Source organism: Eurosta solidaginis, chromosome 2, assembly GCF_040869045.1.
Source record: "Eurosta solidaginis isolate ZX-2024a chromosome 2, ASM4086904v1, whole genome shotgun sequence".
NCBI classification, from domain to species: Eukaryota; Metazoa; Arthropoda; class Insecta; order Diptera; family Tephritidae; genus Eurosta; species Eurosta solidaginis.
In genome coordinates, this window is record NC_090320.1 from 226,231,307 (window position 1) to 226,247,709 (window position 16,403).

General features: G+C 37.1%; 1 protein-coding gene across 19 annotated transcripts; it reads left to right on the forward strand.

The window, feature by feature from the left end:
* The first annotated feature begins 2,536 nt into the window (after positions 1-2,536).
* Positions 2,537-12,745, forward strand: Cep97 (centrosomal protein 97kDa). 19 transcript variants are annotated; one of them, XR_010949790.1, is made up of 16 exons: positions 2,537-3,035; positions 3,798-3,955; positions 4,023-4,283; positions 4,369-4,565; positions 4,623-4,724; positions 4,795-5,069; positions 5,149-5,226; positions 5,292-5,480; positions 5,633-5,812; positions 5,952-6,279; positions 6,353-6,538; positions 6,586-6,880; positions 8,183-8,630; positions 10,996-11,683; positions 11,742-11,807; positions 11,867-12,745. XR_010949790.1 is itself a non-coding variant. In XM_067767168.1 (15 exons), exons 1-14 carry the CDS (start codon positions 3,032-3,034, stop codon positions 11,133-11,135), a joined length of 2,841 nt encoding a protein of 946 aa, XP_067623269.1. In that variant the 5' UTR covers positions 2,537-3,031; the 3' UTR covers positions 11,136-11,155; positions 11,236-12,745. The 19 variants fall into 19 exon arrangements, 11 of the variants coding, with proteins under 11 accessions (XP_067623269.1, XP_067623268.1, XP_067623274.1 ...); XR_010949791.1 differs by having other exon boundaries at positions 8,183-8,661; positions 11,076-11,155; positions 11,236-12,745; XR_010949792.1 differs by having other exon boundaries at positions 8,183-8,661; positions 11,076-11,155; positions 11,253-12,745.
* Positions 12,746-16,403: the final 3,658 nt, after the last annotated feature.

Genomic DNA, 16,403 nt, shown 5'->3' on the forward strand with positions numbered 1-16,403 from the left:
TCAAAACGGCCTACCGAGCCGATAAAGAGAAAAAAAAATTCCACTTCTTATTGCGGCTGCGCCATGGAAAGGCTCCGTTTTTATCTAACTGTGACTGCCATTATTTTATGGTTCGACCATATGGTTGGCCCATCTCTACCGCAACACATACTTTTTTTTTTTCCAGGCTGTCAAAATCTTCGCGTTGATGTTTGGCGAAAGGAATGTACAGAAAGCGTAAAATTTCTCAACTTTTGTGTGTTGTGGGAAATTTGTGCGCTTAATTAGCTAACAATTGATCACCACGCGTTAAATAATTGCCAATGTGTTGTTTACATTTTGCGCTTTCCATCTCGTTTTCACAATCTCTAAGTCAGTACAACGAAGCGAATCGAATCAGCTGATGAGATGAGCCACCTACACCATTGCGCCAAGTGTTCTTGAAAATTCGTCAATGTCATGGGAATTTTTGGCGATGCCACCCGCACGAAACTAACAAAATTTTGTTTTAACCACCCAGGCAGACATGAGTGAGGGTGAATCCTATCTTTCCCCTAACACTAGCCAACTGGTACGGTCTAAGGTTGAATCTCCCAAGTGGACCATAACATGTTGCATAAATATTATAATTGCTTAAGTTGATAATATGCAATAGCTTTACCGCGGCAGTCCCCGAGTGCCACACGTCCTTTTTTTAAAAACGGACTGTTTTATAGAGGTGAGTTTTGAAGTTTCCTTCAAATTATTTTGTCATTTTGCTTTTTAAAAATAAAAATTTCTTTTGGAAAAATAAACATTCAATTTTATATTTGCAAAACATTTATTTTTTTTTTATTTATTGTACTTTGGAACTATTGCCATAAAAGGTAAGACTTCATAAAGTAATCCTCGCGTTCTCATGAACAGTGATACAGATCCCGATAGAAATTTAACATGCAAATGTTTATTTATTTTTATTTATTTAATTTTATACAGTCTTGTAGACCTAACCTATTTGTATATCTATGAGATCATTATCTAAAAGGTAGTTATTTGCAATAATTATACAATAATTTCTTAAATTCATTGATGTTTTGGCATTGTTTTATTTCAACTGGGAGATCGTTGTATTCTCTCAGTCCTTCGTAGTATATATTTTTCTTGTCTAACTCCGATCGTACTGCCGGCAGGCGAAAGTTGTTTCTGTTTCTTGTTTGGTAATCGTGAACCTCGTTGTTGTATATCAATCGGTCGTTTAGATATTTCGGCTGATTTCCTATTTTAATGTTATGTAAAAATTTTAAAGTATAGTATACGATGATTTGTTTAACACTTAGCCAATTTAGACCCTCAAGCATTTCATGTATTGGTGTATCGTAACGTTTCTTAAGGATAAACCGCATTGCTTTATTTTGCTTCACCTGGAGTTTTGAGATATTCGAATCCGCTAATGTGAATAAAATTTTAGGGCAATATATGAAGTGAAATGCAACAACAATGTGATCCAGGATCATTTTATTATTGCAGTTGCATGTTAAATTTTTATCGAGATACTCTTCATTGGAATGCAGGGAATATATGTAAGTATAGGAATACTTATTGGATCTTTAATTAACAGATTAGAAAATGGAAACGGAAACATGGAGAAACGAAGAGGACGAGGCACTTATTGATTTTGTGCGACAGCATGAGTGCCTCTACAATGTCAAATCAGCTATGCACAGGAATACCCAAGCCAAGAATAGACTGTGGAAATTCAAATTCAAATTGCAAATTCCACAAGCACTGCTTGTCACGAACTTTTTCAATAAAAACATCCACATCTTCGTCGCTTTTGTCGGTTGTAATCACTCAATTCGCTTTACGCTAAATCGCATTGTCATAAACATCTCCATATGCACTAATATAATTTATCGTCGCATCGGGCGATGCGATTACGCTCGATCATAAATTTAGCCTTATAAGTCCGACTCATAAGCAGTTTTTCATATAGATGAGTTTAACACGTGCTTATGCATTATGAGTAGATGGCACGTATTTTGAAAAGTAACCATCTCCCAAATTTTGTTCCAAGCAAAGCATAAGAAGAAGAATTTGACAGTTGCTTTAGCTAAGGGTGTTGGCACGCTTTGCAAGTGAAATTATTTTTCCCACTGGCCGGTAAATTTTCTAACATTTTTCGCAATTAAAAACTGCAATATAACATTCGAATACGACACAAAATATGTTAGCAAGTATTTTTGTTGTATAGGGAGAATGTTTATAACAGTGCTTCGCGAAAATTTGTATGTGAATGGGCAAGGCGTAATAAACTTCAATTGTCACGTCTGAAGATCCTTCATATTTACAAACGCAACATCTTGGTTGATTGTGGCGATGTTATTGGAATGCATAAGCTTGTTTTAAACGCTTCTATATGAAAAATGTCTTTGTGTCACCGCCTTTAGGATTAAGGAAGTTTAATTTGGCCTTAAAGCGAAACGGCCCCTGAATCTAAAATTGTCGTTTGCGCTTGGCAGTGCTTATAATGCAATTGTCAAATTTTCTAATTAGAACTGTCACGGCAAATTGGCCTGAATTGCAACCCGGTAAAATCAAATCTATTCTCTTTGGTAAAATCAATTCAGAGAAACGAAATTCTGCTGCTAAAATTAATTTTCAATTTGAAAAATTCTAAATAAAAAATCTTCGCCTTTTTCGCGTATCTATTCAAATTAAATTCTTTCTAAATCATGCAGCAATCTTGCAAAAAATTATTAATCGGAAAGGGAAAAGTGTTGAATTAAAACCTATTCTAAAAAACCGTCAAGACAAGTGTTTGTGTTAATTTTTTTTTTCATCAACAGCCGCCACCTTCGCTGCTTCAGTCGATTTCGACGTCGCCGTCATCGTTTCCGCAAATTAAAATAAACCCAACGTTCGCTTCGGAGCATTTGATTTTCTTCACATATACGGCAGTTGTAAACGGATGATTGATTTTTCGCAGTTGATTGTAATATCTGCTGGAATTTAACAAAATACCATAAAAACAGTGTGCTGGCATACAGGAAGCATTCGGAAAGGAGTTGCTAAAATGAGTAAGTAGTTATTTTTTTCCTATTTTTGAGTTTCAAAAGGATATCTACATATGTTCATTTCCTTTTCGGTTGTGCCTGTTATATACAAATATTGCATTCAAGTTTTGGAAAATATATAGAAAGTTTGCTCAATTGCGGAAATATGTTTAGCAATGGTTAAGAAGGATATCTGGTTTGCGATAAGCATTTCATTTAAAAAATATATAATTTTTTTCGGAAAATTTTATAATATTCTCTGCCTATCCACCTGAAGAGGGGCGATGTCGTCATCAGCGACGTACCCGCAGGCGCAAAACATCTAATTGGGAATATGTAGCATGAGAAGAGGTGGAGAGATTTCTTCATTCATTAAATTCTCATGCATATTTTATAGCAGTTGATCAATGAAATACTAGGCCAAAATAATCTTCATTTTACATTATAATAGAAATAAGACAATACGCTTGAAGTAGTCTGTAGCTTTTGACAATAGTCCTTTGTTCTATATCGAGTATAAAAACAATCTCGAACATCGCCCATTACGCTGTCAGTAGCCATGTCACCTCTATGTAAGTGCGCGATTGCTGACTCAAGTGTCTGAAAGAAGTCAGGCGACATTGAAGACTCAAAAGGATCAAAGAACTCTGCATTTATTTCCTGAAGAACTGGATGGACTAATGACCCCGTTTATACTAGGACTAATGACATCGTTTATACTACGAGAATAACCGATATAATTTTATAATTTATGTTCATTATTTAAGAATTTCTAATTCTTGGCAGGTGAGGAAGATAATGACAAAATAACCTTGGATCTCTCGAAAAAGCAATTGAAAAAAGTGCCGAAACAAGAAGATGCACAAAATGTAAGAGTACTCAAATTAGATGAGAATGAGCTACAGAAGATCGACAACATCGATTCCTACTTAAAAATTGAAGTTGTAAGTAGCACATACTATACTTATTTAAAGATACATAAACTAAACTAAAAGGAATATTCCGTTTCAGCTTTCACTTAGCAAAAATCAGCTACTTCGTATGTATGGCGTTTGTCGACTACATTGTCTGCGTGAACTAAATCTCTCCTTCAATGGAATACTGTCGATTGAGGGCCTCAAGGATTGCATACATTTGCGACATTTGAATTTGGAAGGAAATAATATAAAAACGATTGAACATTTGAACAATAATATTAAATTGGAATATTTAAATTTAGCAGAGAACAGTATAGGTAGTATATCGGATATTTCGTTTTTGAAAAATTTGAAGGTGAGCTAATATTCGCACGTAAACCAAATTCGTTAAATATAAGTAATAAGATTAATTAAACTAAAATGTTTTTCATTCATCACAGGAATTGTATTTGCATGGTAATCGTTTAACACATCTACGCCAATGTGATAAATATCTGCCTGTTTCATTAGAAATTTTATCATTAGCAAAAAATAACATAAGCGATTTAAATGAAATTTGTACATTGTTGAATTTGACAAATTTGCATAGTTTAACGCTGAGTGAAAATCCTTGTATTATGCTGACTGGAAATGCCGAGTAATTTTTAAAACAAAATACTTGTACGAAAATCTCTAAATCAAATAATACATTCAGAACTTCTATTTTTTTCAGCGGCTTCGATCATCGTCCATTTGTGCTTAATTGGTGCATGAGCTTGAAAGTAATTGATGGCTTTGTAGTGGACCCTATTGAGAGGTAGGTTTTAATTTTATGTAACTGAGAAATACTTTTGCATATTACTTATAATTAATTTCTAATTGTGAAGCCTAAAAGCAGAGTGGCTTTACAGTCAAGGACGTGGTCGACAATTTCGCATTGGCGAACAAGCTGCCTTAGCTAAGTATTTAAGTTCAGTTTGTCCACTAATAGGAAAAGCTTTAGAAAATGAAAACGAACGTAAATTACGTTTAATACTCAGCAAAGCACAACAGCATCAACGTCAATTGCAAGAAGAAATAACAGAGAATTCAAATGCATCGAGTAATAATTCACCTTCGTCGGGTAGACGAAAGACTAGTAGTCGTATACAATCACCGAGATGTAAGTAGGCTGCGTATAAGTTTTACTGTGGAGTTTGTTATTACTCATTTCAAAACTTTGCTTTACCTGTTCTCAACAGTTTCGCGACTAAGTGGTCGTCAAGGTTCGCCCGAATCAATGGTAAATAGCTATCATGGTAATACAACAAGTGAAACAAGTGAGCGCATGATTTCCAGCAATTGCAAAAGTTTTTTTTTTTACATTTTTTTATTTTATTTTCAGCACCAAATAGTGTTAATAATCATGCAGCACCAATGACTACATCCTTGATAGAGAATATCAAACATGATGCCATGCTAATGTCACAAAGTTTTGAAGGTTCATCAACCAGCGGCTGTAGTAACATTAATACACGTTCGAATAACTCGCAGGAGTCAACGCCTCGCACGATAACACCAAATCCTTATAATGGTAAAGGGGCTTAGCTTTACTTTTGCATTCATTATAATATATGCTTTTTATCAGATTGTTAATAATTTTAAAAATAATTGCCTGTCTATTGTTGCAACTCTTTCTAGTGCTTAACGTACACCTACTAAACTCGAAATAACTTTCATTTACAGACCAGAATTATGCAAATATGCCTACCAACGTAGTTGGACCTTTGGCCGCTGCCTCCAAAATGGTTCCAGTACCAGAAACTTTAATGAGCCCAGATGTATGCCCCGCCGTTGTGGCACAACGTGTCACCGTCAACGCAATTAATACACAATTGCAAAATTCTAAAACACACAAAAACAAAGGTGATTTCATTCAAACGTCATTAATTTTTCTTTTTTCAAAATTGGCAATTTCAAAATTAAAGATAAATATTTTGAAAAATTTTAAGTTTTGCATTGTTATTTATACTAATGCGTGTTATTGATATTGAAATTGTTTTAGATAACAAACTCAATTCACCAAAGATGCGTAGTCCACATTTGACGAAACGAAACACCATAGAACGATGCAGTCCTAATATGAGTCCTCGACGTGGTAGTAGCACTTCAAATATGTTGTTACAACATAATAATGTATCAAGTATAAGTCGGGCAGTAGCTGTCCATGCACAATCACAAGTGGACAATCAAATGAAATCACGTTTAGCCAGCAGTTCGATACATATTGCAACACCAGAAACTGGCTCGGCTGGTGCTTTAAGCTCTGATGACGATAGTGATCATATAAATATTGATAAATTGAAAACAATACGCAATAAAGCGGCACAACGGTAAGCAAGAGTTGAATAATTATACATATATTTATTTAAGTTATATGAATATTAATTTATTCTACATCCGCAGTTCACAACAGCAACAAAAAGAGGTGGCAGCCATGGTTGCTGCCTCAAATGCCCAATTCAATCAAAATAATGCAACCGAATCATCAGCTGTGGTCATACAGAAAATCTGGCGTGGTTATCGTACACGCAAGAAAACCAAAGATATTGCTGAAAAGTTGCTTAAGATACGCACACATGAGTACATTGAGTAAGTGGAGTACTTTTAAGTTAAAATATATTTCTTATCTAACACAGTTTTGTGTTTTCTAGTAAACTAACCAAAGATATGGAGCTGACGAAAGCACAATTAGAGAATGAACGTAAAATTCAGCAGCTACAAATGCAAGCAATAAATGCACTTTGGAAGAAAGTTTCCACAATGCAGGGCTGCAGCACAACAGCTGGTAGTGCTGCACAAGCTTCGAGTGATGGCGCCTCCAACACTGTTGAGGGTCAGGTCAAATCAGCGGCAGCGACAACAATGATTGATAGCAGCTCGACAGCGGCAGTTCACGATTTAGCTAAGACATGTACTATGCTGACCAGTCAGGTATGTGGGCAGGTAATTTTTTTTTTTTGAGAGAAGTATTAGATGTACTGTTCATCGAAAGTAAATTTAAACAATTGTCTGTCATTCATCGATCTGAAGAACCCGATCTCATAATTCGCCTGAAGAACAAATTTAATTGAAAAGCGAAGGCATTGCGTTTTTTTTTTATTCAAGAATTTATTATATAAAATATTCTTCTCGATAGAGCTTTTGTAAAACGAATTCTGACAAGGCCATTTCGAAACTGCAACTAAAACAGGCAGACCGCCGTGGTGTGATGGTAGCGTGCTCCGCCTACCACACCGAAGATCCTGGGTTCACGCCCCGGGCAAAGTAAGATACAAATTTTAGTTTTTTAGTTTTTTCAATTAGACGCACATTTTTCTAAGCGGGGTCGCCCCTCGGCAGTGTTTGGCAATTTCTCCGCGTGTATTTCTGCCATGAAATGCTTCTCTGTGAAAACTCATCTGCCTTCCAGATGCCGTTCGGAGTCGACATAAAACAAAGTAGGTCCAATCCCACCAATTCGTAGAGAAAATTAAAAAAGGAGCACGACACAAATTGGGCCGCCTGTTGGTCGCCAAGCTTAAAAACTGCTCACTGGAAGAAGGTACAGACCGACCACGGGCTGTCTTCTTATGTCCCCAGAACACCACCTACGTAATGAGGCGAGAAAAGTCCCCATCAGGGAGAGAAATGAGATGCTAACCAAACAGTTCCTTTTGAATACCCAGAAACGTGGGCATCCCAACAGACATATGATTGATGAGCCAACACCGCCCAGTGGCTTTAGAACAGTACCCAAAACTTGCGGAAGAGGAACGCATACTCCCCAGGGAACGTGAGTCATTCTAGCTCAACTTCTATCTGGGTACTGTAACAGGTTAAACTCTTACCTATCCAGAATCAACCCCGACCTACAAAATGTATGCCCCGCTTGCAATGTGTCCCCACATGACACCAACCATCTCTTTAATTGTAATGTGGAACCAACGCCTCTAAAACCCCTCTCATGATGGTCCACACCTGTTGAAGCTGCAAGTTTCCTTGGACTCCCGTTAGAGGATATTGATGACAATTTGTGATCGGTTGCACCTATTGGATGGGGAGAAGCACAACAACAACAACACAAATTGGAAGAGAAACTTGGGTTAGCGGGCCTTTTTATTTATTTATTTATAACTAAAACAGGCCTCACCCGTCGTTTTATTTCGTTGAATTAGTTGCCAGCAAAGTATTACGTAGATTTGCAATAAATATACAATTCAAACTCAATGTCTCCATTTATCTTTTCAACACTAGGTACAACAACTGCAAGGCTCCATGCGCGACATACTCAACTGTCTTACGTTATTCTGCAATTTGCCACAAGAAAACGTAAAGCAATTACTTTCCGCTGGTGTAGCTGATGCTCTCTCAAATGAGAAACGTGATTGCGCGGCCACACAAACAGAAATTATTGCCGTTCATACACCGCAAATTGAAAATCAAAGCAATTTTCCATTTTCAAAAATACGCCCATCTTCATTGCCATTAGACAAGCAAAAGTCTCAGCATAAACAATTAGTTGGAGGAACTACTGCTATAACTGCGGCTACGGGGGGCAGTGAAATTATACGCAACGAAACCACAACGCAACAGCAACAAACACAACATCAACGTTTTCAACATGAACAAATCGCTGAAGATTGTGATCGGGATGAAGAAAGCGGCATTCAAAGTGAGGATGTTCAGAGTATGGTAGATGCAGGTGATGCAACATTTGTGAAATCTGATTAATTGTAAGCTTGACAAGCGATTTTTTTCTGTGTTTTTGTTTGTTGCCACAAATTTTTGTGTGTCCTTTATAATTGAAAGGGATCCGCCAAAATAGTTAACGTATAATATGAAGATTACGCGATAAAAAGAGATCTCAGTACATGAAATAATCTTTCATACAATTTCTATTCCTATTTTAGTATTGCTATGCATTTTTGCTAATTTTAATCTTTTTAATTTTGTACATTTTGGCTCATTTGTGGTATTTATTTGGATAAGTGAAATTTCTCATTTTATGTACTTACTTTTAGTGCTATATATTGGTTAAAGTATTTTCGGGAAGGAAATGTATAAAAATAATACAAAGGAAAGTTATTTGTTAATGAAATTGCGTAACCCGGAGTGTTTTACGTACTTAATACCTTATGTTAACACAAATGTTTTTCTTTTAAGACTATCTCAGCAAAGGGGTTGTGTCACTATAGAACAAAAAATCCTATCGTGTAACACGGTTCGAATGAAAATTGGGCCTGTATCGTGTTATACGATCCGTTATCGAAATAGATTTTTTAAATCGCAATAGCTCTGAAATAGTTAATCGGATTAAGAAAATATCTAAAATAGTGGCTATGAGTACGCATAAGACTCATAATTTATTGTCAGTTTAACAATACGTGATTGTATAACATGATAAGAGCCCTGGGGCGCTGTAACTCTATCAAAAGGAAATCCGATTCGAAAGCTGTTAGAGCAGACACGTTTTTTTTCAATTCCGAAAGAAATTTCTTTCCAATCGAGTTACATAACAAGGCTCCAGGACCTGGTCAATTGGAGAACATAAAATGGTATGTAGACTTGTACTCTACAAAAACATTTTTTATAAAGCTTTAATTGAACTTTATAGTTACAAATTTCTAGTTCAACTCAGGGAAAAAACTCTGTAATCATCAAATACTAGCAGAGTACCCGACGTCGTTCGGGTATAAATAAAAGCAGTACTATATAGACTAATATATTAGACTAATCCCAACCCCCATTTGTATGGGAGATGCCACGCCCGTTTTTCGCTATCCTCAACTTTTCCCGAGGGGGTAGGGATTAGTCTTATATACCTCCTCACCCAATTTCAGTCGTCTAGCTTTAATACTTTCAGATATATTGACAACGAAAAATTCCAGTTGTATCGGAGATGCGACGCCCCCTTTTTCGTTATACCCAGTTTTTTTGGAGGGGGTAGGGATTGGTCTCATATAACCACTCACCTAGTTTCAGTCGTCTAGCCTTAATACTTTCAGATATATTGACTACGAAAAATTCCAGTTGTATGGGAGGTGCCACGCCCCCTTGTCGAAAACTTTTTTTATATAGCCTACCATAGATTAACGCACTCAGGGTATGTCATGGCAAAATTTCGTTCGATTCCATTCTGATGTTTAGGCTGCAAGTCCAAACATACATACAGATATACTTTCACAAATATATAGTAGATGCTTAACTTATGTTATTTATTAATCTGGTCCGGAAAAAATGGTGTTTATTTTTACAGAATGAAGTAAAATGAGACACAAACATTTTTAAAATTTCTCTACTGGATTTTCTCGTCCAACTATCTATCGATGATTAATAATTCAAGAAGAAAAAGAACCGCCAAAAAGTATAGCGAAATATAAGAATCATAAGCTCGTCGATTTAGTCATGTCCGTCTGTTTGTCTTTTTCTTTGAAAGGTATCTAATTTTTTGAGATATCTTCATAAACTTTAGCATGCAAGTGAATTTTTATGTTTTACTAGCAGACCGGGTACACACTGCTTGTGCTGGAGATCTGTGCTGAGTGTGTCGTTAGAATTTTGCTGAAGAAACTAAAGAAAAATTTTCATAGCTCACTAAAATTTTGAAGCAAATCCAACCGAATTTAAACGATAGGCGAGATATTCACAAAGGCCTTAACGAACAGGTTTTTCGGAACTGTGTTTTCCGCAGAATTCTGTATGTAAAAACTTGAAATAGCGCCAGCATTTTCTATCGAGCAATTCACTTATTCGATACGACATTTCTGAACAAATAATCGCCGTAGATATCGCCGCTCTTCCAAAGCGAAAAAATATTTAGATCCGAGAGCTACTCGGAATTTAGAAAATATTTCGATAGGAATGGATGTTACTGAATATTTTTTTATTACATTCTTGTTGTATTATTTTAGCATTGTCTCTATTTTCATACTTTTTTCCGATTCCATTATTCACGTTATTTTTTCAATTTTTCAGTATATCTTTATGTATATCATTAAAATTTGTTAAATTAAATTTTCTTATCCTTATTTTATTTCATTTCATTCATTTTTTTTTTATTTTTTTAGGTTTTCTTTTTTTATTTATTAGATTTCTTTTTTTATTTATTACTTTTTATTATTTTAATTTGAATCCTAATGGTATGAAGGTAGACCTATACATTAAATGGTGGAGAAAAAACCTAAGCCTAAGCGACAATGCTGCATAACCGGGTGCACTTCGGTACAGGTAACGATGTTCCACGAATTCCAACAAACAGAACGAAGAGAGTATGGGTTCTGGCATGTAATATGAAATTTTTCAAGTAGTAAATAACCCTTTGTAGATTTGCGATTGGCATTTAGAGGCGGTTAAAAAAGTGAAAAAAGGAAATCGATTCAAGAACGGGGCTACTCCAAAAACTTTTGAGGAGGCTGACGATGAAGTGCCAACTGGTACTGGGTGCTCGTTCCTGCAGCCGGTTGCACCAACGACAGCCACAAAAGCACCGTCCACCGACATCGTGTTGGAGGAACTCTTCGTTTATTTAGACCTCCATGTAAAATACCAGCATCCAGATGTTTATCATAGAGAAGAGGGAACCAACACTGACCCGGAGATTATATGTGATTATGAGCCCTTCGCTAAGCGACGGTAATGTAATGAAATGAAAACAATCAAAAAGTTGAAGGAAGCCGTGAATTCAACGGAAAATGAGCTGCATGACTTGAAGAAGAGATCAATCGTGGTCATAAGGAATATACGCCTACGTCCTATGTAAAAGTTTAGAAGTCAGGCCGTTATTCCTTGGTACTAAATGTTTCATACTTTTCAGCGTACTGTGTTAGATATTTTAGACGATGAAGTTTCAGCGTTAGCCAAGGTTGGAATTTGGAGGCAGGTCTGCACTCTTAAGCTTGACGTTATTTGCATTTGTATAAACTCAAAATTTTTTATTAGCACTACAAACGCCTTTATTGCCGGCCAGTTAAACCTAACCTTGCACTACAATTAAAAATGTTATGTACTAGGGTTTTATGCCGAAGTTAGAGATAAGTTATTTAATATTTTCAGACATCTAGCAATAATCTCATCAAATCCAATGTAAAAAATTACTTTGAAACACTTAAGATCAGGGCCCAGATTATGTTTTACGATCTTATCGATACTCATAATAGCTCAGAAATGGTGGGTCGGATCGATGACATATGTATCTGAAAAAGCGACAAATAGTACTCGTTAGATCCATAATTCCTATTATAATTTTTAGAAATAGTTTGACGGTTGCATAGGCGGAAATGAGTCGCCTGTAGTTTCAGTTATTTCTTTGGAGGCACATTTTCTAATTTTTATTATATTTTTTGCAGTCAACTACATAAATGAATTAGATTGTAGTGAGAAGCAGCACATACTTTTTTTCTCGAAACAAATCACGTCGCATTATCATCACTTTGCCAACAGGCATTGGTTCTTAGCTACTTTTTAAGCTATTTACGCCATTTTACACATAAAAGCATAAAAGCACTAAATGTAATGTAATTAGGCTTTGAAATTTATTATACAAAATTAGCTTTCTTAAATTAAAAAAAAAAAACCAAATATTCAGTATTCATTAAACATTAAGTCAGTGCTATGCTTACAAAACAACAATAAATCAGAAAACAATTTTTTTTATTTAATGTAAAATTTCGAGCTTTTGCACTTTTTACTAATTTTACGTAAATATCTGTGCATCTAAAACAGTGCACTGGGGAACTTAAATACAAAATAAAAATATAATGCAAATAAAAGCGAAATTGTGACTAAACCAAGATTAAAAAGTTGATTTATTTGAGCGAATTCATTTGACTTTTTTATTTAAATTTTAATTTTTTTCTGAATATTGAGTTAACAATTTTTTTCTAGAGATTGATCCATCGAAATTATTGCCTTCCGGGGGGAGTTCGAAATTCAATAAATAAATGCAAGACGCCATAACCTCCGAAGAGATTTTAGACCGAGCTTATTTTCCAATTTGCGACAAGCTCCTATTATTATACTCAGAGTGCTTTGCACACAAAGTATATAAACTTTGATTGTGTAACGGTTGGTTGTACAGGTATAAAGGAATCGAGATAGATATAGACTTCCATATATCAAAATCATCAGTATCGAAAAAAAATTTTATTGAGCCATGTCCGTCGGTCCTTTCGTCTGTCCGTTCGTCTGCCCGTTAATACGATAACTTGAGTAAATATTGAAATATCTTCACCAAATTTGGTACACGTGCTTCTCTGGACCCAGACTAAATGGTGTTGAAAATGAGCGAAATCGGACGATAACCACGCCCACTTTTTAAATATATAACATTTTGGAAAACACAAAAAACCTGATTATTCAGTAAATAATACACCTAGAATGTTGAAATTTGACGTGTGGACTGATATTGAGACTCTTGATAAAAAATTTAAAGAAATATTTAAAATAAGCGTGGCACCGCCCACTTGGTATAAAATCAATTTTAAAATTATTATTAATCATAAATCAAAAATCGGGAAACCTATCGTAACAAACTTCGGCAGAGAGGTTGCCTTTACTATAAGGAATGCGTTGAAGAAAAATTAACGACATCGGTTAAGTACCACGCCCACTTTTATATAAACGATTTTTAGAAGGGTCGTTGACGAATAAAATAAGTTATATCTTTGCAAAAAAAGAGCTTTATATCAATGGTATTCCATTTCCCAACTATTTATAACAAAAAATAGAAAAACCACATTTAAAAAAATGGGCGTGGCACCGCCCCTTTTATGACTAAGCAATTTTCTATGTTTCGGGAGCCATAACTCGAAGAAAAATTAACATATCGTAATGAAATTGTGTGCACATATTTTCCTCGGATCGGTTAAAGACCACGGCAACTTAGATATAAAATAAGTTTAAAAGGGACGCAGACTAGAATAATAAGCTATAACTTAGCAAAAAATAGTTTTGAATCAATGATATTTCACTTATCTAGTTTTAATGTAAGAGGAAATGGGGAGACATTTTTTTTAAACGTTATGTAGAAAAGTAATTTATATGAAATGAAATGTAAAATTGAAGCTCACGCTGAGTATATAATGTTCGGTTACACCCGAACTTGGATGCCTTTGATGGGGGTGTTGCGCCTTGCACTCACCTGCGTCACCCCAAATCGTCGACTCGTAGGTGTTTTTTGCCCCCTCCCTCCCTCATAGAGGGGCGGAGCCTCCTCGTGGTGGCACCTGGTAAGGCTTCGGCGGCGAATTCGAGCGGCGACCATTGTAAAGCAGCATCAGCTGCACTCCTACTGCACTTGTCATCAGCTGCGGTAAACATCGTACTAGTGCAGGAGCCGTGCATCTATAGCGCTCAGGAAAAGGGTAAGCCTCGTACATGTATATTGGCTAAGTCTACTCTTAATGTTTTTCTTCTACCCAATTTTAGCGACGGGGTTCTGACAGCGGTTAGCGTCGAGTGCTAGGGAGGAGCTTTAAACTTGTTTCCTTCTACCTAGCGCACGATCACCAAGGCTCACTACCACCGGGTAATTTAGGGGACTTCGTGAGAGCAGCAAATCCACGAAATGACTTCATCCTACTCGGAGGCGATGCCAATGCTCACCATGCCCAGTGGGGCAGCAGTGATACAAATGACCGAGGTGAGTCCTTATTTAACTAAGGCACTAATCTAAGTATATGTAATAGGGGAAATGACCCCACCTTTTCATTACGAGGAACCGCGAAGAGGTCCTTGACATAACCCTGGTCACAGACTTTCAGTGACCTGATCGTTTCATGGAGAATTCTAAAGGAGCACTCCTTTTCTGGCCATAGATATATGAGATTTTCTATATCGCAGGCGCACACAAGTCCTAAGTACATACAAAATATTAGAAGAACGAATTGGGGCTACTATAAGAATATAATAGGTAAAAAACTATCTGAAAAGGTGTGAGCCCCAGAGAACGAGGAGGAGCTGGACGTGCTTGTAAATAATTTCAGTCAAAAATGTAGGAATGCTTTAGATAGGGCTTGCCCGACTAAAAAGGTTAAGGAAACACACAAACCACCATCGTCCAATCTTGATAAGCTTAGGAAGTCATGTAGGGCGGCCTTTAATAAAGCAAAGCATGACGGACATGAATCCTCATGGGCTGCTTATAAAACGAAAATAAATATATATAAAAAAGCGATCCGAAATGAAAAGCGATCCTCCTGGGGGGATTTCTACGGCAGGATTGAATCCACATCCGCGGCCTCCCGCTTAACGAGGGTGCTATCGAAATCTCCAACTCATCTAAGTTACGTCCAAAAGCCTGATGGGCACTTGACGGACTCCAGCGCTGAAACCATAAACTTGCTTATGGATACATACTTCCCAGCAAGCGCGAAAGTGTCTTTAAATATTGTTAGCGGAGGGTCACCTAATGATCAGCTAATAAGCGAAGTCACAGATGATAAAAGGATTGTTTGGGCTTTTCCGGCTCAGCTACAGTATACTGCCGAATTTATAAGGCCCTGGATAAAAGAGATGTTTATAGGTTGTCTTAGGCTCAATTACGTACCAGCATCGTGGACAGAAGTCAGCGTGGTCTTTATCCCCAAGGCAGGGAAAACCTCCCACTCTAAACCAAATGCTTATAGGCCTATAAGCTTATCTTCTTTTCTGCTTAAAGCACTCGAAAGACTCCTAGAGGACTACATCAGGAGGAGGATTGAGCCATCGCTTCTTTCGCAAGCTCAACATGCCTATACTAAGGGCAGGTCAACTGACACGGCCTTGCACTCACTGGTATCCGTTACCGAAACATCACTTGACCTCAAGGAATACACACTGGTGGCATTTCTAGATATGCCTTCAACAACGTTCTCGCGGAGGCAATCACCTCGGCGCTGACCGACTGTCTGGTGGAGCTTATATACAATCTGCTTACGCGTAGGCAGATTAAAACTGAGCTAGGTGGATGCGTGATCCGCAGACCGCTCGGCAGAGGCACTCCGCAGGGCGGCGTTCTCTCTCCGCTACTTTGGAAGGTAACCAAGTGATCGCGTATGCAGATGACATCTGCGTCACCATGCGGGGGAAATTTCCGCAAACTCTTTGCAACCTAATGGAAGGGGCACTATCCAAAATTTCACACTGGGCCACAGCCACAGGTTTGGAAGTCAACCCGGATAAAACCGAGCTTGTCCTCTTCGCGAGGAGGTACAAAGTACCAAATCTAACACCACCAAGAATTGGGGGTACGTTTTTAGCGTTTAGCGATCAAGTCAAGTATTTGGGAGTCATTCTTGATAGGAAGCTATTATGGAGTGACCACATAGTGGAGCAATTCAAGAAGGCAGCAGCAACGCTGTTCACCTACAAGAGGGCAATTGGCACCTTCTGGGGATTCTTCCCTTAGGTGGCCTACTCGATTTACATGGCCATTGTGCGCCCGATTCTTCTTTATGGTGCCTTGGTCTGGTGACTTATAACCATAAAACCATAACCA

Coding starts and splice junctions, on each gene's coding strand:
- Cep97 (XM_067767166.1), top strand. Junction 4,284..4,368: donor CGTTTTTGAAAAATTTGAAG/GTGAGCTAATAT, acceptor CATTCATCACAG/GAATTGTATTTGCATGGTAA. Junction 5,481..5,632: donor AACACCAAATCCTTATAATG/GTAAAGGGGCTT, acceptor TTTCATTTACAG/ACCAGAATTATGCAAATATG.